This window comes from Lepidochelys kempii, chromosome 1, assembly GCF_965140285.1.
Source record: "Lepidochelys kempii isolate rLepKem1 chromosome 1, rLepKem1.hap1, whole genome shotgun sequence".
NCBI classification, from domain to species: Eukaryota; Metazoa; Chordata; order Testudines; family Cheloniidae; genus Lepidochelys; species Lepidochelys kempii.
The window spans coordinates 290,648,143-290,670,958 of record NC_136380.1 but is presented as its reverse complement, the minus strand read 5'-3'; the positions used below and the strand labels follow the sequence as shown (position 1 = coordinate 290,670,958).

The 22,816-nt window shown below is 44.9% G+C and overlaps 1 protein-coding gene across 6 annotated transcripts in view; it reads left to right on the top strand.

Moving 5' to 3' along the window:
• TBC1D30 (TBC1 domain family member 30) overlaps positions 1–22,816 on the top strand; it is an 84,000-nt gene that overhangs the window by 18,873 nt on the left and 42,311 nt on the right. For 2 of the 6 annotated variants that reach the window (XM_073327872.1, XM_073327871.1), the window contains exon 1: positions 22,267–22,528. The exons of 3 other annotated variants lie outside the window; for them this stretch is intronic. In XM_073327872.1, coding sequence (XP_073183973.1) covers positions 22,369–22,528 — 160 coding nt within the window. In that variant the 5' untranslated portion in view covers positions 22,267–22,368. Of the gene's footprint in view, positions 1–22,266; positions 22,529–22,758; positions 22,778–22,816 lie in introns of those variants that run through there. One more of the 6 variants, XM_073327873.2, reaches the window with a different exon arrangement.

Genomic DNA, 22,816 nt, shown 5'->3' with positions numbered 1-22,816 from the left:
GTTACACTCCTATGCTTTTAATTAGTCTCTCTCAATAGCAAACACTTGGTTTCTCTCCATGGAGTGAAGTTAACCCTGGTACAGAGGGATGGTCAAGGCACTCAGCACCACTTTAAGATTTGCATTGGGGCTACTTGAGGGTGAGCTCGGAGGGCTTTAAATAGGTCATCTATGGCCACTACTGGGCTTCTTCATCCCCTGAATGCTATGGAGAGAGTTTCTGTGTCCCCACATGGGTTGGCAAGGAGTGGAGTGCTGGGGCAGCCACAGATAGGGGACCATAGAAAGCTATATTTAAGCAGATCTAGTGGCCCCAAACATACTGCACTTGGCAACTGTAAGTACTCGTCTATAGGCTGTAGTTCTGCTGACTGTACCTGTGTTGGGGGTGGTAGATTTCATCTTTGGATCCAACCCCTGTATTGGGTCCAGTTACTCAAACTGTATGTAAATGAAGTGAATGTAACTGTTTGTGCAAAATATTTAATGAAGCTAAACACCCAACGTTATCTAGCATAGAAGCTAGTACTGAATTGTGCAGTAGTTAAAAATAGTAAGGAAAAAACGTTTGAAAAGAGACCACTGCTATAACAAACATAGAACTGTAAAATAAAATGCCATTGGAGTATTATATTTCCGTAACCAGTGGCTATAGCTATCCCAGACTTCAGGGAACTTGAAAGCACGTTTTGTTAACCAGTTCTATTGTGGTTAGAGCCTGGGCTCCTGGGATGAGAAGCAAGCTTTGTATATTGTATTCCTTTGACACCAGGCAGAAGGTACTGTAATTGAAACACAAAATAGGTGTTATGGTAACTCTGTTGCCTAGGGGACTATCAACAGCACCCTTACACCATTATTCCTTGCATAGCTGTTCATGGGGAAGTGTTGCAGTGAACAGCTGCTTGTTATATTTATAACACTTGACAATGTAAATTATGCTGGAAATGCTAAATATCTCTGTTAGTGGAGAGGCAAGAGAAAGAAGAGTGAATACTATAAAACAACATAAGTCTAGAAGGAGGTATAGAATATTGAGCAACAAGATGGCCACTTGTGGGAACTACAAAATATAAAACTCTGCGTGACCAACCATTTTTGTTCATAAACCTCTCTTTGCCTACAAATGCTGAAAGCTGAGTACATTATAGTGGAGCTTTAGAGGGTGCTAAAGCATTTTACAATCTCTGTGCACACTACACCACTGAAATACAGCCACCTCTGTACTCGGGGTGGTGTCCAGCTAGTATGCAGAACAGCATAGGGGAACATTTAGGCAACAGAGATGCCAGGGTTATTTCCTATTCTTATCAAAAGTATCCTGGGATCTTTAGTGTGTACACAGTACAGATAGGACTCTGAGAACTGACGTGTATCTGTTGCCTATGAGGCAGTTATTTAACAGTCTCAAGTACAACTCCCTGACCAGCAAACATAGTAGTGAATCGTCGTCACATCTCCTGAGGGATTTCCCAGTAAGAATTTTCTGCTTTTGTTTCAGGATATAACATTCTCATCAATGGTGCTATAATGTGTGCACGTTGCCTGGGGCATGTGCCCTGGGTATGTACTTTGTGTGCAGTTCAGGTTGGCAATGAATCTTATAGGTTTATTTTGTTCTGACTTTCAGTCCTCTAGCAAAGAGGAGTATTTCTAATTCAAATGAGGGAAGTACCATATCTAATTTCCTTATGCTATTTCTCTGGGCTTACCTGTTGCTAGCCTTTTGTGCTGGCTGATGTCATTGTATAACACACCCTGGCTGGCTAATTCAGAACATCCACTGGCGATCTATTCTTCTGCTATCTAATATTTTACTTTTAAAGGAAGCAATATCTATAGAAATTTAATTTAACAATCTGTTCAACCTCTCTCACTTTGTTACATACTAATGAAATTCTGTTGTTGGGCAACTTTAGATCTGGAATTCTTCTGAGACCACTTTAGGCTCTGGATCTAATTTTCATTTCTGAGCTATCAAGAGGAAGAAAAGGTTCTTTGTGCTTTTGGTGCTAAATGCTTTTCTCTTTCCCTCTGTCTAGCCAAAAAGGAAAAGGCACAAATGTGTGCTATGCCTGGGTCATTCATATGAGACCTAAAACATTTCCTGTGGTCTCGGTACTTGCCAAGGTGGTCCTAACACAAAAGGTGTCAGAAACTAGTGTCTAGAGCTGTGTGGGAACCAGCTTTTTTTATTTTTGGGAGTGGGGGGAAAGTTTTGCGATTTCAAAATTTCTTCCATTCTGGAACAGAACAAGACCATTTTTAGAAATTTTCTGCAGACCAGAATTCTGAAAAAAAATCTGGTTTGGGTCAAGTGAAACATTTGTTTTGATAAAATATGGAAGATTTTGTTCTGATTATGGCTTTTTAAGTTTACATTTTATAATTTCAAATTTTAAAAAAGAAATAGAGTAATTTCAAAATGGAAAATCAAAAAGTTTTGAAAAGGTAAAAGTGTAATGTTTTGACTTTATAAAACCACTTTTTAAAATTTTTGTTTAGAAATTAATTTTTGTCAAAGGTGACATCTTTCTGCAAAATGTTGCACTTTTGACAAATCAGCATTTTACAATGAAAAATTTTTCCATTGGAAAATTTAGGGCCAGGTCTACCAGTGGCCTTCCTGTGAGTATAGAAACAGTTCCCTCTGCAGCTCATTTCCAGGAGTCTCTTAGGGTACGTCCACTCTGCAAAAAAAAACAAACCCTAACCAACCAAACAAGAAAAGGTGGTAGCAAGTCTCATAGCTCTTAGGGTTGCCAACTTTTGTCATATTTGAAAACCGGACACTCCAACAGGAGTGCCGGAACCTCCTTTTCCCCTCCAAGGTCCAGCCCCCACATTCACTCTTCTGTCCCTCCCCCTGCCTCCATCACCCACTTGTCTGCAGAGGTGGGACTGGGAGCTGCAGCCACCTGACACAAGTAGGAGGCGGCCTCGGCTGAGTAGGGGCTGGCACATGTGATGACCCGGCACCTCCCCGCCTGCAGTAATCAGACTTTGGGTGTCTGGTCAGTAGCTCTTTTCGACTGGACTTTCTGGGTGAAAACTGGGCATCTTGCCATCCTACTCATAGCCTGGATGTACAGACTCAGACTTGTGGGGCTCATGCTGTGGTGCTAAAAATAGCAGTGTAAATATTCCTGCTCAAGCTGGAGCCCGGACTCTCAGACCCACACCTCTTGCTGGGTTTTAGAGCCTGAGCACCTGCCCACACAGAAAAGTCTACACTGCTATTTTTAGTGCCATAGCACAAGCCCGAGTGTGCAGACCCTGGCTCTGAGGCTATGTCTACGCTACTGTGGTAAGTCAACCTACGCTATGCAACTCCAGCTACGTACCTTAGGTTGAGTTATCGTGTGGGGGTGGAGGGGAGGGGTCAGCGTCAGAAACTCTCCCGTCTACTTACCTTACTCTTCTCATCAGGGGTAGAGTACAGTGGTTGACTGGAGAGTGATCTGCTGTAGATTTGGTGGGTCTTCACTAGACCTGCTAGATCAACCGCCAGTGGATCGATCTCAGAGCGTCGATCCTGGCTGTAGTGTAGACATAGCCAGTGACTTGTTGCTGTGGTGGTGTTTTTTTTTCCCCAGTGTAGACATACCCTAAGTAATTCTGCACTGGGACTTCCTAGCTGGTTCAGGTTGCTGAGGAGCCAAGCTTTGTTCCTTGAGCCAGCTGTGCTCCTGCTGCCTGTTTCAGGCTGTTGATGACCCTCCTACTCTCCTGTGCAAGTGTTCCTGGGCTGCCCCCAAGTCCTGCTTCCTCGTGTAAGCCCCAGCTCCCCCTGCTCTAGTGTGTCTCTTCCAAATCTCTCAGCGTATGTCTACACTGCAAAGAAGAACCCACAGCTGGCCTGTGCCAACTGATTTGGGCTCCCAGGGCTGGGGCTGTTTCACTGGAAGCCTGAAAATCTACATAGCAGTTACATATCCCCTTAGCCCGAGTCAGCTGGCACGGGCCACCCTCTTGGTGTCTAACTGCTGTGTAGGCATATCCTTAGACCCTGGAACCTCTCCTACTTCTACCTCTGCTATAGATACCCCCAGCTTCTGCTCCTTTGCCCCACCTTAATAAATCTCAGCCCACCTACCCCTTCATCAGCACAGTCCTACATAAATCCCATACAAAGCAGAGACTTGTACAGGAGTGTAACATGGGGCTTTTGTTGGGTTGTGCAGCTGACGGGGAGCTCCTCACAGAGCTCCATTCCACCCTCCCCATGAGCCCTGGCCCTTTGCTAACGCCTCAGTCTACCCTGCCCTAAAGTGCACCTTGCACTACTGCCTCAGTAACCATCAGCAATAGCCCTGCTTCCCATTATGAAAAGCTGTGTTGCTCACATGGCTTATGTCCTGCCCAGAGACCTGTTTCCCCAGGACATTTTCCTGGATGTGCTTTAATTTCTAACTAGAATGTGTGCACTTACTTTACCTAATTTGAAGAATAAATTGTTTCTGTTTAATGCAATAATACTGCCTGTTATGTGGCTCAGCACCCTACTTTTTGCTGTTGAACATAAAATATATACAGGTCTTAAATTCCCTCTAAGCTACGCTGCTCGGTGGCCGCCTAGCAGGCTATCAAGTGCCACGCACTTCAGGTGTCCCTGTCCTCACTACCATGCTGTTCCTGCCCTCTGCCTTGGAGCTGTTCCCAGGAGCCTCCTGCTTGCTGTGCTGGGGGAGGGGGTGCTGATATCAAGGTGTCCCCCGACCCCACCCCTGTACCCCATCTCCATAGAGCAGTGGGGTGGGGGGACGACACAACAGGGTTCAGGGCAGAGGGAGCTTGCTGGCAGCTGTTGCTGTGTCTGAACGTGCCTATCTACTTAAAAGGTCAGTGTACTTAAAGGGGCAACGCGCCTCTCTCTCTCACACACACACACTCTCACACCTCCCAACACATACTTGTGTTGTTGTTGTTTCTTGATACTTCTTTCAAAGTGTGTTATTTTAGTTTTTGACTGGTCTATGCATTTCATAACTCTTATTACTCTCTGACGCTTAAATTTAATTCTTTGAGTAGTGAGTTCTAAAATGCCTAACCCATCCTGGCTGGGGTAATTATCCCTCTGGTAACTTTTAGAAAATATATATTATATCTAGGTTTTCGGTTTCTACTGATGGTGCACATCCACACATTACCTCGATATGGTGCACATAATAAAATTCATTCCGCACATGGATGGAAAAAATTAGAGGGAACTCTGTGCAGGACCCCACATGTTCTGAGATTCTATGGCTGTACAATTCATCCTTTCCTGCAAAACTATGTTCCAGAGTCTAATATTTCTTTTTAGTCCTTATCGTTATAAAGAAAACCTTAAAAAAGTTAAACAAATGTAACTTATGACCAAGCTGTCTTCATGAGTCTGCAGACTGCCCAAAACAATAGCTCTGGGAAATGCAAATCACTCTATTTATGCCCATGGATTGTTAACTGTGGATCCTAGAGATGACTCTTAAATTTAACATTCCAGTGATGATCACTTTACCAGAAACATCAGCTTCTGTGCTTATTCCACAGTCTCAAATTGCCTCCATCTCTTGAGGTGCTAAAGCATTAGCTATCCTCTACCCAGCTGTCACAATTTCCAGTTCTCCCTGAAAACATCTGCAGTGCTCTTATGCATTATACAAAAGTTGGCTGACTATCAAAAGCTGAATGCGGATACACAGTAAAATAAATGCTATTTAATAACAAAATAAATAAGAGGCTACAGTGCTTACTGGGTATTTGAATATTTAATTCAATAAAACCCTCCAGAATCTGGTATGTTTTTGCTGCAGAGTCTAGGCTCAATGTGTTGTGGAGTACCCAGGTCGTTAAACATATGTAAGTTTAGAATTCCTGGATCTCTGCCAAATTTATATCCTTGACTTTTTGGGACTAGCGGTCATGAGCATTATTTTCTTTGATGGTCTGTTAGCTACCATGGTAACACTGAAGTGGTAAATTCCGCTCTATTTTATCTATTCACTTTCAATCTTAGATATCCATTTGTGGAATTACACTCACGGTTTGACTTCTTACCTTCTGTTCCAGATTCCTCCTTCTGAACACATTATTGGGCACTGGTACAAGCTGGTGGTTGACTTCATATTTTTTTTATGATTATTCATTTGATGCATGTGAATTTTGATATATTTGCTGTGAAACATATAAGTGAGTGTGTCTTAATAAACTGATATATAATACTTGTTATATGATATATTTATATTAATATTTAAGGTAGCAGACTATTACCAGCATTTGGTTCAAGTACTATTTCTACCTATTGGTTAGTTAGCCAGAAGCAGTGAAGCCTAACTCAACTCGATGGCCCGTTTCAGCTCCTCAGTTCATCTTTTGAAAGTGTTGTGCAGGTTTCCTCTGAGGATGAGGACTGAGTGGTCAGACATAGAGGTCAGAGATAGAGTGATCACTTTGTGTTCACCCACAGGTGATGTGGTGTGTTCCTGCTTGAGTTCATTCGAGTTCATGTCTGCACTATGAAATTAAGTCGACTTAAGTTACGTCAACGTACAGCCACTGCAGTAATTAAATCAGTTTTGTGCGTCCACACTAGCTCCTTCTGTCGGCAGTGTGTGTCCTCACCAGGAGCGCTTGCACCAACTGTCATTGTGGGGCTCTTGACTGCTGGAGCCCCCTGCCTGGCTCCGGCTGTCAGCTGGAACAGTCATCAACCTAACTACACCAACCTAAGTGCTATGCCTTTTGTGGAGATGGAGTTATTAAGTCAGTGTAGTGGGTGACTTATATTGTGGGAGCAACATTGTAGTATAGACTCTTACAGTGTTAGGTTGATGTAAGCTGCCTTAGGTTGACCTAATTCTGTACTGTAGACCAGGCCTGAGTTAGTTTCTGAGACCTGAAGAAGAGCTCTGCATAAGCTTGAAAGCTTGTCTCTCTCACAAACAGAAGTGGGTCCAGTCAAAGATATGACCTCACTTACCTTGTCTCCCAAATAATGTTCAAGGCATCAGTGGACAGAAACCTGTTGATTTATGTGAAAACCAGAAAAGACGGATTTCCAGTAAAGTCACCATCTTGTCACTCAGTATACAGGGGTGAGGCACAGCTTTGAGGGCTAGAGTTTAGGATTAATGTGAGGGTTAGAGTTATGTATACAAAGTAGAATAGCTCCATCGAGAGATTGAGAGACCCAATCCAGAATAGTCAATAGCCCAGAGGTTAGGGTACCTGTCTTTTTTGTGGGAGACCAGATTTAAGTCCCTGCTCTAAATCAGGCAATGCCCTGTCCACTAGACTGTTGGCTGTTTTTTCTCTCTCTTGTTTTGACCAGACATTCCTTCCTGAACCTGAGAAACCTTGCCAATGAAAAAAATGTTTTGTCAAAAACTCCTGAGTTTTTCTGTAGGTGAAATTTGAAGAAACTGTTGACGGAGTAAAACTAAAAATGTCCAACAAACTCTGTTGGGATATTGGGGCTTTAAATGATACTGAAGAATTTAATCTCAGAAAACTGCGTATTCTTCTTTGAGTGCTTGCACATGTCCATTCCAATGTAGGTGAGTGCACACCCTGACCGCACAGTGCTGGAATTTTTTCCCCTAATGGTATACATCGGGTCAGCTCCAGCACCCTCTGGTGCCACACACTTATAGCGCCAGTATAAGGGGCCCTGCTAACCCTGCATCCCTTCAGTTCCTTCTTACCACATGTGACGTGACGGACGGTTGCTGGAACTTCTCTCATTGCTTCAGGCAAACTTCCCAGTAGTTTTCTGCTATTTCTCTTCTTTTCCAGTGTATGCAGTTGTTATAGTAGTGATAGTCAGTTTTTTTAGTTATGTATTTGTTGGACTACTTCGCACTCAGTTAGTGAGGTTGGTTCACTCCCTGGTGCCAGGGCAAGCCTCGGTCACCAGGCTTCAAGCCCTGCGCTACTTGCAGCAATGCTAGATGCTATTGAGTGACCTGGACTTGAATTGTCTCAAGTTCTTGTGGGAGTCTCATAGAAAGGGACCACTGCCAGATCTGCAAGGACTTCAAACCTCACACCAGAAAGGACCAGAAGGTGAGATTGAAGGTCCTTCTCATGAAGGCAGCCCTGAGACTCACTTCAGAGCCGCACTCAGACTTGTCACCAAGTACCTCAGCTTTGTTGTGGAGCACTCCCCTCACCGGTCATGAGTCTTGGTGCTGGTCCCCATCTCCGGTGCCTAAGAAGAAACATAGGAAGCAGCCAGAGAAGAGTCGATCCCCGGTGCCAAAGTCAAGCAGGTATGGGGACCGGGTTAAAGTGAAACCTGCGTCAGGCTGCTGTTCCACCCTGGCACTGCAACAATCAGTACTGGCAACTCCAGGACCTATGCAGGCCCCACTGACTCCAGCGTTAGAGACACCACCCTCAGGCAGACAACACACCAATCAGTTCACAGTGCTGTTGAGATCAGGTCTAGGTGTAGCAGGAGTGGGGTCTCCACTGAGAGGTCTAACAGGGTTGCAAATCAATGTTGCCTGGGCCATGCTGGGGCTATGAGAATCACCTGTGCCTGGTCCTGCTTGATTTTCATCAGATCCTTGTGTATCATCAGGATGGGGGAAAGGTGTAATACAGGTGATCTATCCAGGATAGCAGGAAGATGTCCTTAAAAGACCCCGGGCTTTGACCTTGCAGGGAACAGAACTGGTGGCATTTCCTGTTATCACAAGTAGCAAAACAGGTCTATGAGGGGAGTTCCCCCACTGTTGGAAAATGCCCCTTGCAATGTCCAGCTGAAGGGACCATTTGTGGTGAGAGGAGAAAGACCTGCTGACGTGATCTGCCAGCTGGTTCTGCGCTCTCAGAAGGTACGACATCTGGAGATGGATTGAATGCATTATGCAGAACTCCCACAGCTGGACTGCTTCCTGGCGTAGGGGGGAGGAGTGAGTTCCACTCTTCCTGTTGGTGTAGAACATGGCAGTTGTGTTGTCCATGACAACCAAAATGACTTTGTTCGTAACATGGGGCCAGGAATGCTTTACAGGCTAAATGGACCACACCAAGCTCCCTGACATTGATATGAAGAGAGAGCTCTTCTGGGGACCATAGCCCTTGAGTCTTGAGGGACCCCAAGTGGGTTCCCCAACCCAGCGCTGATACATCCAAGACCAGAGACAATGATGGTTGAGGCTGCGAAAAGGGCACTCCTTCACCACAGACCATGTGGTGGTTCAGTCACCAAGTAAGTGAAGCAAGGACTTGAGCAGGCACGGTGAGCACTGAATCCAGAAGATGCCAGGTAGGTGAATACACTGTGACACAGCCTCCTGTGTCACACTACATAAGTGCATGATGCCATGTGGCCCAGAAGACTCAGACATTTTCGAGCTGTTGGGACCAGGTGGATCTGGAAGGACCTTACCAAGACCATGATTGTCCGAAGCTGGTTTTCCAGGAGCAAGGCTCTTGCCTGAATGGAGTCGAGGACTACACCAATTAACTATCCTCTGCATCGGGACAAGAATGGATTTCTGTGTGTTTTATCAGTAGGTCTAGGGCCTGGAAGGTCAATTGGATGAGATGGATGTTGGATTCCACCTGAGCTTTGGACCGGCCTTGGACCGGCCAGTCATCAAGGTACAGGAAGACATGCACTCCCCATTTCCTGAGAAAAGCCACCACCACTGTTATCCATTTGGTGAAAACCTGTGGAATAGCCAACATGCCAAACAGAAGCCCCGCAGACTGGTAATATACCTGGTTCATGATGAATCTTAGAAGCCTTCTGTGGCTTTGGAAAATTGATATGTGGAAGTATGCTCCTTTAAATCAAGGGCGGCATACCAAGTAGGTCGAGATGTGTTGCACATGTCCATTCCAAACCCCACCCTCCTTCCCCTCTTATCGGAGTCAGCTGGTAAGAAGAAACGGAAGGGGCGCAGGGTCAGCAAGGCCTTTTATATCAGTGCTATGAGCGCGTGGCGGTGCTGGAGCCGAACCGATGGATACCTCTAGGGGAAAAAATTCCAGCAACTGTGCTTAGGGCGCGCACACACCTACATTGGAATGGACACGTGCAACACATCTCAAAGAACAACAGTTACAGAAAGATTAGTAACTGTTTTTCTATAAATTGTTTCCTTGAGTTATTCTGTGAAAGAGAGATTTCCTGGATCCTGAAGATCAAATGGAGGGAACAGCTGTTGGGGTAATTAACACTAGTAATTACTAATTTATGGAGAGGCAGGAAGTGCTAGCAGCTACTGAACTGCAGCTTTGCAAGATAGATTTGACTTTAAAAACAAGGTGATGCAAAACTGTCTATCAAATTTAGTCCACTCAGATCTGTTTCTTTTTATAATGTGTACTAAAGAAGCCCTGGAGAGGATGAAAGATGTGGCAACTAGATTTTAAAATATTATGGTCACTGTAGTTGCATTATGACTCTGAGATTGGTCATTTTAACTGAGTCTGCTGTGGACTTGCAGAGTTGAGTGTGTATGCCTGAATAACTGCTTGCCACGGGTTGCACTCACAACTTGGTAGGAATGTGAAGGCTGCATTTAGTTTGAGTATACATTTTACTGAATACTTATTTACAAACAAAAATCCATACAAGCACATTATTTTATTTATTTGTGTCTTTCTTTGTGCGAGGCTGGAAACTGCATGTTGTGTTTGCCAGAAATCAAAACCTGTAGCTGATGAGCTTTGTTCCCTCTCTATGATGATTAAAGTAGGATTCTGTGAGCACTCTGATTATATATTGGATTCCACAGGCAGATGTAAATGGTATATCTTGTTGAGGCTAAAGCATTTTCTCTGTCCCTTTAAAAAATCTGTCATCAGCTTTCAGCAAAGTACAGTAGCTTTTAGTAAAATTGCAGTATTGACTTTGTGTCTTTTTGACTATCAAATATCTCATCTCCATCTCTCCCTTTTCTGGAAGCAAGAAGAGTTGAATTATCTACAAATCCTCCATTTTGCTGTAGCAGTTGTTCTAGGTCGCTGGTGATAAGGGACATTCTTTCTTATAGAGAAACTTGATAGGAGTGTTTAACAGTACTTAGCACTTTATATACTACTGTACATGTTCAAAGTGATGTACTGACAACCCTAGTGGGCTGAATATAGTAGAAACCTGTAGCTGATTAGCTTTTGAGCAACCATACATTTAACAACTATTTAATTTTCAACATTTGGATTTCAGAATAGTCACATCAGTAAATTTGCCTTATAAAAGGAGAACATAAATCTCAAAGTCTTGTTTCATTTGCCCAGGAATTAAAGTTAGAATAAAAAGAGTAATCATAATAACCTATTATCCTATGCTATTCTTATACATAGTCCAAGAATCTGTCTATTGGTCCAACTTGCTTTTGTTTCCAGTTGTTGAATATATTTATTGCTCTGATAGTTTCCACTAGGCATTAGTACATATTTGTTGTTAGCCACAGTGTAAAAATCTAATTCTTCTTCACATTAGAAATGTACCGGGTTAATCTAAAATAATCTTCTTTAGCAAGATAATGAGTTGACATTTAGATGTATAGCAGTCTATTCCTGTTAATTCAGGTCCTCCAAATTTCATATTTAGGGCCACACAAAATCCTGTATCAGATCAATGCTGAATAATTGCTGGCTGTATTTTACAGAAGAGAATAGCTGTCAATATGTTCTACAAATCCAATCTAATCCTGCAGAATTTGACTGCTGAACTGTAAAATTAATATAATGGAGGAGGACATGTTTGATTATTTGAAGTGGCAGTTTCCCTTTTTAAAAAGGATCAGGGAAACTTCCTCATATTTTCATTTCTGATTATGTGAAGTATATAATCCATTAGATTACTATCCTGCAAAATCAGATAAAGGGTGAATCAGTGTATCCTCTGGTATCATGACCTTTTTAAACTAAAAATGAGTGAACAAATTATTTTACTGCATAGTAATCTAGAGGCAAGCTATTAAATTTTTATTCTGACATCCTATTAAATTGTGGAATCTGACCCAAGAGTGAGAGAGATGCATTATATACAGTTGGAAGCAATTGAGAGAAACAGAAATGAATAGCAGGGATGGAGAGGTGAAGAGATTGCATTGAAATTTCTTTCAGTTACCAATCCAAAAGACTAAGAAAGCCACCCTCCAAGAACCACCACCACTCTAACATGTATAAATGCATTTGCCCTGTAATGTTGTAAAACTCATTTGTAATCTGATGTTCCATGTTCCGCCTGTGACTATATTGTAAATATTTCAGTGGAAGTTCTCAGTGCAGCTCTGGGGTCATTACTTTGACATTTTCAAGAGAGTCCCCCTAAAGCAAACCAGAGTGACTTTGAGTCAGACTGTAAGTTTGTTGTCTTTATTTCTCCCTCCACCTTCCCCCCCTCTCCCCCTGCAACAGCCAATAATGTGTCTGTTTCCTTTGAAGCTGGGGCTTTCAGCAGAACCCAGACGTAAGATCTTCCCCACGCTGGCAAAGAATCAAGTTAAAACAGTTTATTGTAACCCAGTTTAACGTAGTGCATCCCACCCAACATGGATGGGACTACCCTGTTTTTGGCCCCGTCCACACTGACTAGCGAAATTGTTGGGGGATGGTTAGGTTGTGCTCCCTAGAACCAACCATGGACCTCCCACCTCGCAAAGGTGGGGGTGGGTGCTCAGCTTTTTCCATAGCAGTCACTTGCTCTTCCAAACACTACAGAATGTGCTTTGTAGGTCTGTGGCCCATATGGGGATGGGGTCAGTGACTAGGTAGGCTGAGAAGAGTTGGGGCTATATTAGCTTTTCCACTGAACCCCCTCTACAGTTGGATTTCTCCTTTCAGGGGGTCCTGGTGGCAGCCATAGACAGAGGAGTTCCCCTGGGACCAGGGTGCCTGGAGCTTTGGGCTAGCATAGAGGTACAGGGCCTCCATGCTGATCCCTCCCCACCCCGCAAGATTTCTCTTGGGGATCCCTGTGGCTTGTAGGTGGGTCCTGCAACCTGTTCCACTGGGATGCACCCCTCTCCTATCTGTAATGATAGGTAAGTAAAAAACTGCACCAAAGGACTCTTGCAGAATTTTCCTTACTGCTCCATCCCTTCCACTGGTTTACTGCAGAAAGGGATGATCTGGTCCCACGTTAGAAACTGGGTTCTCTCGGGCAGGAATTGTCTCTTGATTGTAAAAAGAAAAGGAGGACTTGTGGCACCATAGAGACTAACAAATTTATTTGAGCATAAGCTTTCGTGAGCTACAGCTCACTTCATCGGATGCATTCAGTGGAAAATACAGTGGGGAGATTTACATACACAGAGAACATGAAATAATGAGTGTTACCATACACACTGTAACGAGAATGATCAGGTAAGGTGAGCTATTACCAGCAGGAGAGCGGGTTGGGGGAGGGGACCTTTTGTAATGATAATCAAGGTGGGCTATTTCCAGCAGTTGACAAGATCCGTCTGAGGAACAGTGGGGGTGTGGGGAATAAACACGGGGAAATAGTTTTACTTTGTGTAATGACCCATCCACTCCCAGTCTTTATTCAAGCCTAAGTTAATTGTATCCAATTTGTAACCCCCCCACCCCCGCTGTTCCTCAGCCGTTCTTGTCAACTGCTGGAAATGGACCACCTTGATTATCACTACAAAAGGTATTTCCCCCCCTTGCTCTCCTGCTGGTAATAGCTCACCTTACCTGATCACTCTCCTTACAGTGTGTATGGTAACACCCATTGTTTCATGTTCTCTGTGTATATAAATCTCCCCACTGTATTTTCCACTGAATGCATCCGATGAAGTGAGCTGTAGCTCACGAAAGCTTATGCTCAAATAAATTTGTTAGTCTCTAAGGTGCCTTTTCTTTTTGCGGATACAGACTAACACGGCTGCCACTCTGAAACCTCTCTTGATTGTGTGTCTGATGGTGCCTAGCCTAATTTGGTGCTGATCTTTGATTGGTGCCCCTGGAGCTACTGCAATACAAATAGTAAATAACATATGAAAACGTGCATGTTAAACAAGTTCCTTAACTTGTTTCCCAGCCCAGTGCAAAGGTGTCCTAATGTTTCTATAGCTATGACTGTTACTTTTTAATCAGAAGTCTAAAAAGTACTGATGGCTGCCTTTTGAAGTTGTGCTCTCTGTGGAGAGATCTTGTAATACGCTTTGGGGGACATGATTTGGTTTTGCTTTCATTTGTCATGTTTGGGGATTAAAGCCTCACTGTTTCTGCTATAGTAGTCCAGACTAATTAAGTTAGCTGTAAAATTCAATGTCTACTCCAGCTGCCAAGCAAATAATCAAATTCAAGGAATAGAAGAAGAGCTCTGTTTTAGAGCTGAGGGGTCCATAACACATCATGTGACTATCATCCCAGTGCAAATATCTTTTTATATTTAATTACAAATTGGAACTGTCAAAATGGTGGTTCTTTGTGGGTTTGTTTGCACACGTGCTGCTCCTTGTTCTGTTAATGTGGTGATTTATTTTTAATAAAGACTGTATGACATTAGTTACAGTAGTGTTCTGTGACCTGAACATCGGTCAAAACACCTCATTTGTCAAGACAAAGGGATGTTTCTTAATATTCATGCTCATGATTTTGAGGAAAAATCATATTGCATAAAGGGTTTCTTTCAGGATTTCTTCTCTTTACTGATCCCACAGGAAAAAATATTTCCATTTTGCAGCCTAGCGTCTCCCACAGTTCTTGACATCTAGGCTGCTCTCCTCTGTTTGCAGCTCACAGAGGCAGATCAGAGTTTTGGAGCCACGTGCTCTGGCCATGCACCCTCAGCTCCTGCTTGTTTCCAGTTTCTCTGCGTTTATGGCAATGTGCGGATGCTGGTTTTTACAGCTCCCACCGTTGCATCTGCTGATGATCGACTTTTTTTGTCAAAATTTGGGGCAGTGGTGAGCAGTGATTTCCCTCAGCTCCCCTTCCCCGGCACAGTTTTTTAGCCAGGGGTTGGAACCCCCAAACCCTCAGTTGCAATGGCTCCCTGCTGGCTTCTCTTCACCATCCAGGTATGGCAGCATAGCCTAAAAAGCACCAAATGAAATCCAAATGATGCTCCATCATGAGACTGCCCTACCAGACTTAGCACATACAGTGAGTTGTGTCCAGCCTGCACCCAGCCTTCTGTCCCTAATTCTGTTAGGTCCAAGGGTTATGAGGCGGACAGGCAAATGGGATCCCCTATCTAGCAGAGCAGCATGACTCTGACATGGTAAATGTGGACCAGGAGTCTCTGGGAAGAGCAGGGAGAGTCACGAAACATGAGGAGGGATCCCACTCAGCTGACTCAGGTTGTAAGCCCAAATGTGCTTCTGGAGCAGACTTGCAGGGTCACAACTCCATTCCCCACAAGTCTTAACATATGTCCCAAGCACCCTGGGCTCATAAGCATCCTCCACTCCTTCCAAATTTGTCCAGGAAGACTGTGGAAGGATTTCCCCTCCCACCTCCCTGAAGGAATGGGAGCCAGCAGGTGAGGGCTCAGAAGATCTTGCAAGAGGACTTCAGGCCCTCAGCAAGGCTAGCCACAAAAGGCCTCACAAAAGCCATAATGGAGCTCATCCACTCTTTAAGTGAGCTAAAAAAATCAAAGAAAGTGAAAAGGGGGAAGAAGAAGCATAAAAGATCTAGGAGGTATGAGTCCTGACTCCACTTCCTCTTCCACAGAGGGTGGTGAATTGTTGGGCTCTAACTCTGATCAGGACCAGAGAAAGACTCAAAGTTTGTTGTTTTTTTCTATACTCTGAGAAATTTGAGGCCATGTACAATAAAGTTTTATCTACTATTCAGATTCAACCTAAACAAAATCCTAGGAGTAAGCTTCTGAGCAAATTCCAAATCTTCTCCTGGAAGCCACAATTCCCCTATAGTCCTCCTTCAGGGATGAGTGGGATAAGCCAGACCAGGGCAAGCACATGAACAGAAATGATCTTAGGTTCTATAGGATTCAGGAACTAAAAGTCCCTAATACTGAGATACCGAAGGCTGATGTTGATGTACTTTCCTGGTTAAAGATATAGTTATCCCCTCAGAAGGGGAGTTCTGTCCTAAGAACCCCACAGAGAAAAATTGAGGCCACTCTCAAAGAACACTCTGAGGCTTCCTCAGCCTCCCTCAGGGTGTCCCGATCAGATACTTGCTTTGTGAGGTTGTCACTCTCCTTGCTGGAAGATCTCAGAGCCCTCAAGAATAGAGATCATGCTATTTTTGGCTCTTTTAAAGAAAGTTCCCCTAGCAACAGTGTTTATTGCAGATGCCTCAATGGACATGAGATTCTCAGCTAAAGGCGTGGGCTCTGGCTCAGTGACGAGGCACCACCTATGACTCCATCCCTGGAAGGTGGACTGGCACTCCAAGCAGGTGTTGTGCTCTGCTAAATTCACAGAAGTCCTGCTTTTCGGAGAGAAACTAGACAAGATAGTGGAGGACAATGCTGCAATATCTAAACAGTCCTTCCCAACACCACATCAGCCCTTTAAGAGAGCATACAGGCTGGCCTTCAGACAAAGGCATTTCTTTCAGCCTTCATCCTTGCAGAAATACCAGCAAAGAGACAGCAGGATCTCCAGTGGAAAGTCATGTTACCATGGCTCAGGAGAGGAGTCCCCAGGGAACCCTGCCACTCCCAAAGCCACTTTATTACAAAGACTACATAGGTCTTTACACAGAGCGGAAGTTTGGGAGCAGAATTTCCCATTTCCTGAAGGAATGGGTGGGTTGTTTGCTTCGACTTTGGATCAGTGCCTCAGGGTGATAGCGATTTAGGAATAATCCCTAGTGTTACAGGCTCCACCCCATCTGTTTTTCATAGTCCCCCATCCCAAATGACCCCATAAAGAATAGTCTAATCCAGAATGACATTTCTAACCTGCTGGATATCAGAGTAATAGAGTGTTCCCTCAGAAGAAAGATTCTCAGGGTTCTACTCCATTTTCTTTATTGTTCAGAAACATTCAGGGGGAAATCTGAGCCATTCTAGATCTCAAAAAGCTCAACAAGCAGATGAAGAAAATGAAATTCTGGATGGAGACCCTAATCTCTACAGTGGCATTCCTGCCCCAGGGGTATATTCTGACTTCAGTGGATCTGGTGGATACATACCTCCACATCCTGATCAGACCCTGCCATCTCAGATTCCTAAGGTTTGCCTATGGTAGCATTATCAATATCAGACACTCCCATTTGGCTTGTCCTTCGACCTCCCCAGGTCTTTATAAAGACGGTAGTGGTAATCATAGTCAGACTCAGGTCACAGGAGATCTTCCTGTACCCCTTCCATGGTGACATCTAAATCAGAGCTCCATCCCCAGCAAGGGCATGCAGAGCTATATCCCTGACCTTGAATCTCCTGCAGGTGGATGGCTTTATTATCAACATCAAAAAAAGCTCCCTGATTCCATCCACCCAAATAACTCACTTGGAAGTGAACACAGGCAGCTTAATAGCAAGGATATATCCATCTCTAGAGAGGTTCAGAAGATTCAAAACCTCCTGGCATTGATTTGGAACTGCTGGTGCTGAGACTTCAACCTCCTAGTACTGTGCATAGGGATCACTCCATGGGCTCATTCACACATCAGGCGCCTTCAAGACTTCCTCTTAAAGGTATGGGACCACTTCCTGGAATGTGTGAGAGATCAAGTGAGAGTTCTTGCACAGGTGGTTAGCTCAGTGCAGTGTCCACAAGGGCATGCCCATATGCCTTCCTGTTCCCCTGATTGTCACAACTGATGCCAGCCTAGAGGGCTGAGGAGCACAATTCAGGAGACCCAAACAGCTCAAGGCATCTGGAACTTAGAGGAAAGGACCCACAGCATAGCCTTCCTTAGAACTAAGAGCAATCAAACTGGTGCTTCGAAAGTTCCAGCCCAGGCTGAAGGGCACCATGTCCTGAGTCAATCAAACAACATGACCATGGTTGTGAACGACGATGTGCTTTTAGCCAGTGCCCGGTAATTAAATGTTCATAGATTTTTTTAAGGGTTCATAGATTTTAAGGACTACCATTATTCCCTAGTTTGACCTGCATAATGTGGACCATAGAATTTCATCCAGTAATTCTTCAGTGTTTTCTTTCCCACATTCTGTTTTTCTTGACTATTTAGATGTAATCCCCTCAGAGCAGATGCTGTCTCTCACTATGTGTTTGTACAGTGCCTAGCACAATGAGGTCCTGATCTTGGTTGGGGCTTTTAGATGCTACTATAATATTAATAATAGGAAATGTATTCTTCCCTACCCTGTAAGTGAATGTAAGCCCAATACCTGTTTGGACAGCTTTCTAAAAGATGTACAATCTCTGTGTTAAATTATATTAATCTACCAATTTCCTTGGTTCCAGTGGTTAATTGCCCCTCATTAAAAAGTTCCATCTTATTTCCAATCTGAATTTTTCTAACTTCAACTTCCAGACACTGGATCTTGCTATGCCTTTGGCTACTAGATTTGAGAACTCCTAATATCAGATGTTTTCTCTATGTGTACATATTTATAGGTGTTTTCATCAGATGTTTAAATGTGTGAGAGATTCTAAGTGCTAGTTTTCTAACCCAGAATTTGCCAAATAAAGATTAAGAGGTACATTTTTCTGAGTAGTTTCACCACCAGTGGGATCTAAAAGCATGGATAGGCAAGTCTCCCTCTCCCTCAAAGTTTTGTTACTTATCCCCTCACTGGGATGCTGCAGTGTGTGCAAAGCAGTAAAGTATGAGAAACACAGGAAATCTGTAGCTTGGTGTGGAGCAGGCCAGCAGATTATATGCTCTATTGCAGAAGTTTACCAGGTTCAATGTGTCTGCAGCCACAAGGTTCCTGATTAAGGCTAAGATTTAGTTACGGATATTTTCGATAAAAGTCATGGACAGGTCACAGGCAATAAATAAAATAAAAATAAAATTTCCCAGTCCCTGACCTGTTCATGACTTTTACCAAAAATAACCCTGACTAAATCTGTACTTCTGCGATCCTGCTGCTCCAGGGGCCCCCAGCTCTGAGGGGGCCCTGCTCCAGTGCTGGGAGTTGATTGCCTCCACCACTGCTCTCCGGATGGCCTCTGGGCATCCCTAGAGCTACTGTTCTAGCCACCCTGGGACCACTGCTGCTCGGGCAGTCCCCAGGGTGCCCCCAGGACCACTGCTTGGGCGCTCTCAGGAGCCAGCTACACCGGCTGCTGCTCAGGCAGTTCCCAGAACCAGCTGCCCAGGGATGCCTCAGCAGTGGCCAGTGTGGCTGGCCCTGGGGGACCACCGAAGGCTGTTGCTCAGGCACCCCCCGGGTGGCCCTGGAGTCAGCTGCACCAGCCGCTGTGGAAGTAGCGGAGGTCATGGAAAGTCACAGAATCTGTGACTTCTGTGACCTCCGTGAGAGAATCGCAGCCTTTATCCTGATAGGTGAACAGTAAAGAGCAGGCCTCGCTGGGAAGTAAGAAGCTTGCTGGTGCATGGGAAGGGACCAGTACCATCCACTCCTGTAGAATCTAATCTTCATTTAAAATAAATTATATGCTTGGCGAGAGGGAGGAAGAAATGTGCAGTTGTGTGAGAGAGAGAAACTGTGTCCCTCTCGTTTGCTATTGCAGCACCTTTGGCACGGAGGAGCAGGGCTTCAGGGTGTTTCTGAAGAGGTAGGCATGGGACAGGCACTGTCCCCTCAGGCAGAGCAGAATATAGCAGCCTGCCTGCTTAGTGAATTGTTCCCATTTTCTTTGTGAATTCCCCCAGGAGTATAAAACATGTGTAAAAGTTTTAAGGCTCCTTTACATTGCCAGAGTGGTGTAAAGGACAGTATGGCCTTATAAATGCTTATGGTGCTTTAGTGATTAGAACTGGTCTAAATTTTTGGACTGAAATAATTTCATATCAGAATGTGCTCCACGAACTGTTTGCTGTTTACCTTTCTAGAGAAGGTCAGTAGCCAATATAAATCCAGCCCTCACTTGCTCTTCAGTTGCCTATAATTAAGGCTATGTTTTAGTCACGGGTATTTTTAGTAAAAGTCACAGAGAGGTCACGGGCGACATCTGATGAAGTGAGCTGTAGCTCACGAAAGCTCATGCTCAAATAAATTGGTTAGTCTCTAAGGTGCCACAAGTCCTCCTTTTCTTTTTGCGAATACAGACTAACACGGCTGTTCCTCTGAAACCGGGCAGTAAACAAAAATTCACAGCACGCGACCCGTCCATGACTTTTACTAAAAATACCTGTGACTAAAACTTGGAGGGGGGCTACCTGGGGGTGCTGCGGGAGGGCGGCCTGGGTGCTGGAGTGGGGGGTGGGCAGTGACGTGCGGCCCAGGACCCTCGCTGGTGCTGCGGGGGAGGGCGGGGGGGGAGGGATGGTGGGGATGGCAGACTCCCTATCTAGCTCTGTGCCTCCCCTCCCACCCCAGCAGCAACAGAATTTGGGTGTGGGAGAGGGCAGGGGGTTGGGGTACAGGATGGAGTGAGGTGGGCTCTGGGCGGTGCTTACTGGGGGGCTCCTCAGCAGCAGCGACATCCCCCTTGCTCAGCACTGCCTCCACCCACAGGACTGGCTTCACAGCTCCCATTGGCAAACTTGCAGCCTTACCTATAATGTTGAGTACTAACTAGAAATAGATGGTCAAACCTAATTATATTACTGTTAGGCAAGCGGCGTTGGGGATTTCCTCCAATGCTCCCCACTCCCATTCTCCATCCATTGTATTGTAATTTAAATAAATAACTGAAATAATTGAAACCAGAGGGATTTTATTGTGTTATTTTGACAAATAAAATATGCACAATTTTATAATATTGTAGAATATCTGCAGAATTTTTATGTTTTTGGCACAGAATTCCCCCAGGAGTAGATATTAGAGAAACAAAGTGGGTGAGGTAATATCTTCTGTTGCTGAGGGAAACTAGATTTTGAGTTTACACAGAGCTCTTCTTCAGGTCTGGGAAGAACTGAAGAAGACCTCTATGTATGTTCAAAAGCTTGTCCTCTCTCACCAACAGAAGAGCCAGTACAAGATATTACTTCGCCCACTTTGTGTGTTTCACTGTAGTCAGTTTGCCTGTTGTTTGTATGTCTTTCACAAAGAAACAAGGGAGATAAAAATGTATTTAAAAAAATAGCAAACTTCAGGTGCAATCAGAAGTAGGTGTTAGTACCTGGAACAACTTGTAACTCAGTTTTTGAGATTGAGTCAATTAAATTGACATAAATCCGTTAACCTTTCACTGAATAATAGAACAGCAAGAATTGTAAAAACTACCCTTGTTTGAAGTGCTTTTCCCCTAACCATTAAATCAAAATCTAGTTTGAAGTGAAATTCTGTGGAGTTATTCCTTATTTGTGTAACAAGCCTGCTTAAAATGTTGTTGGAAATAGCTAAATTTTCAAATTTAAATTTTAACGACTTTTACTGGGTAGAGTTCAGTTTTTGAATTTTCAAACTGACATTCTGGGCACGCTTCCTATCTCCAGGGTTGGACTGCAGTACTTGGTGTCAGACTGTCCTAGTGAAAGGAGTAAGCAGTAGCATCCTTCTTCCTTTCATTGCTTCAGGGTATTGCAGCACATATGGGCCTCTTTCTCAGGAGGGCTGTCAGCAGTGGGTGATGATACAGTACATATCATATGTGTTTCTATGCATTTAGGTTGGAATTTAATGCTGAGCATGATTTTAAAACACATTCAAATCTGGGCCTGTAAGGGTGTAACTGCTATTAATCCTTTGCAGAAATATCAGTCTTGACCATTGTTGAAAAATAATAGGCATATAGGTTCTTAGACATGTCATTATAGCTTGTGCTGGTTTATCTGTTTACAAAGCAGAGTCAGCAGCAGCTGCTTTCCTGCATTATTAAAGTGCTGTATACGTAGCACACAGAATGTACCCAAGTGTTCAGTGGCACTGCTCCTCCCAACCCTTCCTGTGTTGCTGTGACAAAATCTTTGATAGATGCTGCAATCCAGTTACTCTTGAGATTCACTTTATTTTTAAACCAAGCTGCTGCTTCCTTCAGATTGCTGCCTGCTTGCTCCCAGGTGGTGCTGGAGGAGGCGGAGGGAACTCTGCTGGGTTTTCAGTCAGTGATGCTGGGAGGGATTGTGGGCGGGCTCCGCTTCCCCCCTTCTCTTCGGCACCTCGACTTTGCTGTCTCTGCACTGCAGAAGTCCTCCAGCAAAGAGAGCTTCTGCAACATACTCCAGCGCCCTACGCCCTGTCTCCTTGTAGTGTCTCGCAGACCGGCCCGCCTGCTGCTCTAATGCCTTGTTTGGGAGAGATCTCGGCCTCAAAGGGAAGCCTTGCAAAGCTGTAAATAAAGCAGAACTCCAGCTGAATTTGCCTCCCGGAGGGAGCTGGGCTGCACCTGCCGGGGAGAGGCCGCTGCTGGCACAGCGTGGATGGTTGGTCCCAGCCCCGTGGGCACCCATGAGACAAGACAAGCTGACGGGCTCCCTGAGACGTGGGGGAAGATGTTTAAAGAGGCAAAACACAGGCGGCGGCGTGGGCACCATCCTGAGCAATGTGTTAAAGAAGAGGAGCTGTATTTCCAGGACGGCTCCTCGCCTGCTCTGCACCTTGGAGCCAGGTAGCGTGTGCGTGGGCCAGGGGCGGGCGAAGGACCTCCCCGGGCTCTGCTCCGCTGGCCCGGCCGGGCTGGGCTCGGGTTTGAAAGTGGCGCCGCTGTGCAGCGGCTGCTTCCCTAATGCTCTGAGCCAGGCTTACCCCGGCCGGGGGCGCGGCGTGGGGGGCGGCGGAGAGGAGCGCGGGCGGCTGCTGCCCGTCACGGACACGCGCTTCTCCCGGGCGGGGAGCAGGACGGAGATGAAATCCCCGGGTAGGCACCGCTCGCGGGGCGAGGGGCCGGGGGCGCCTC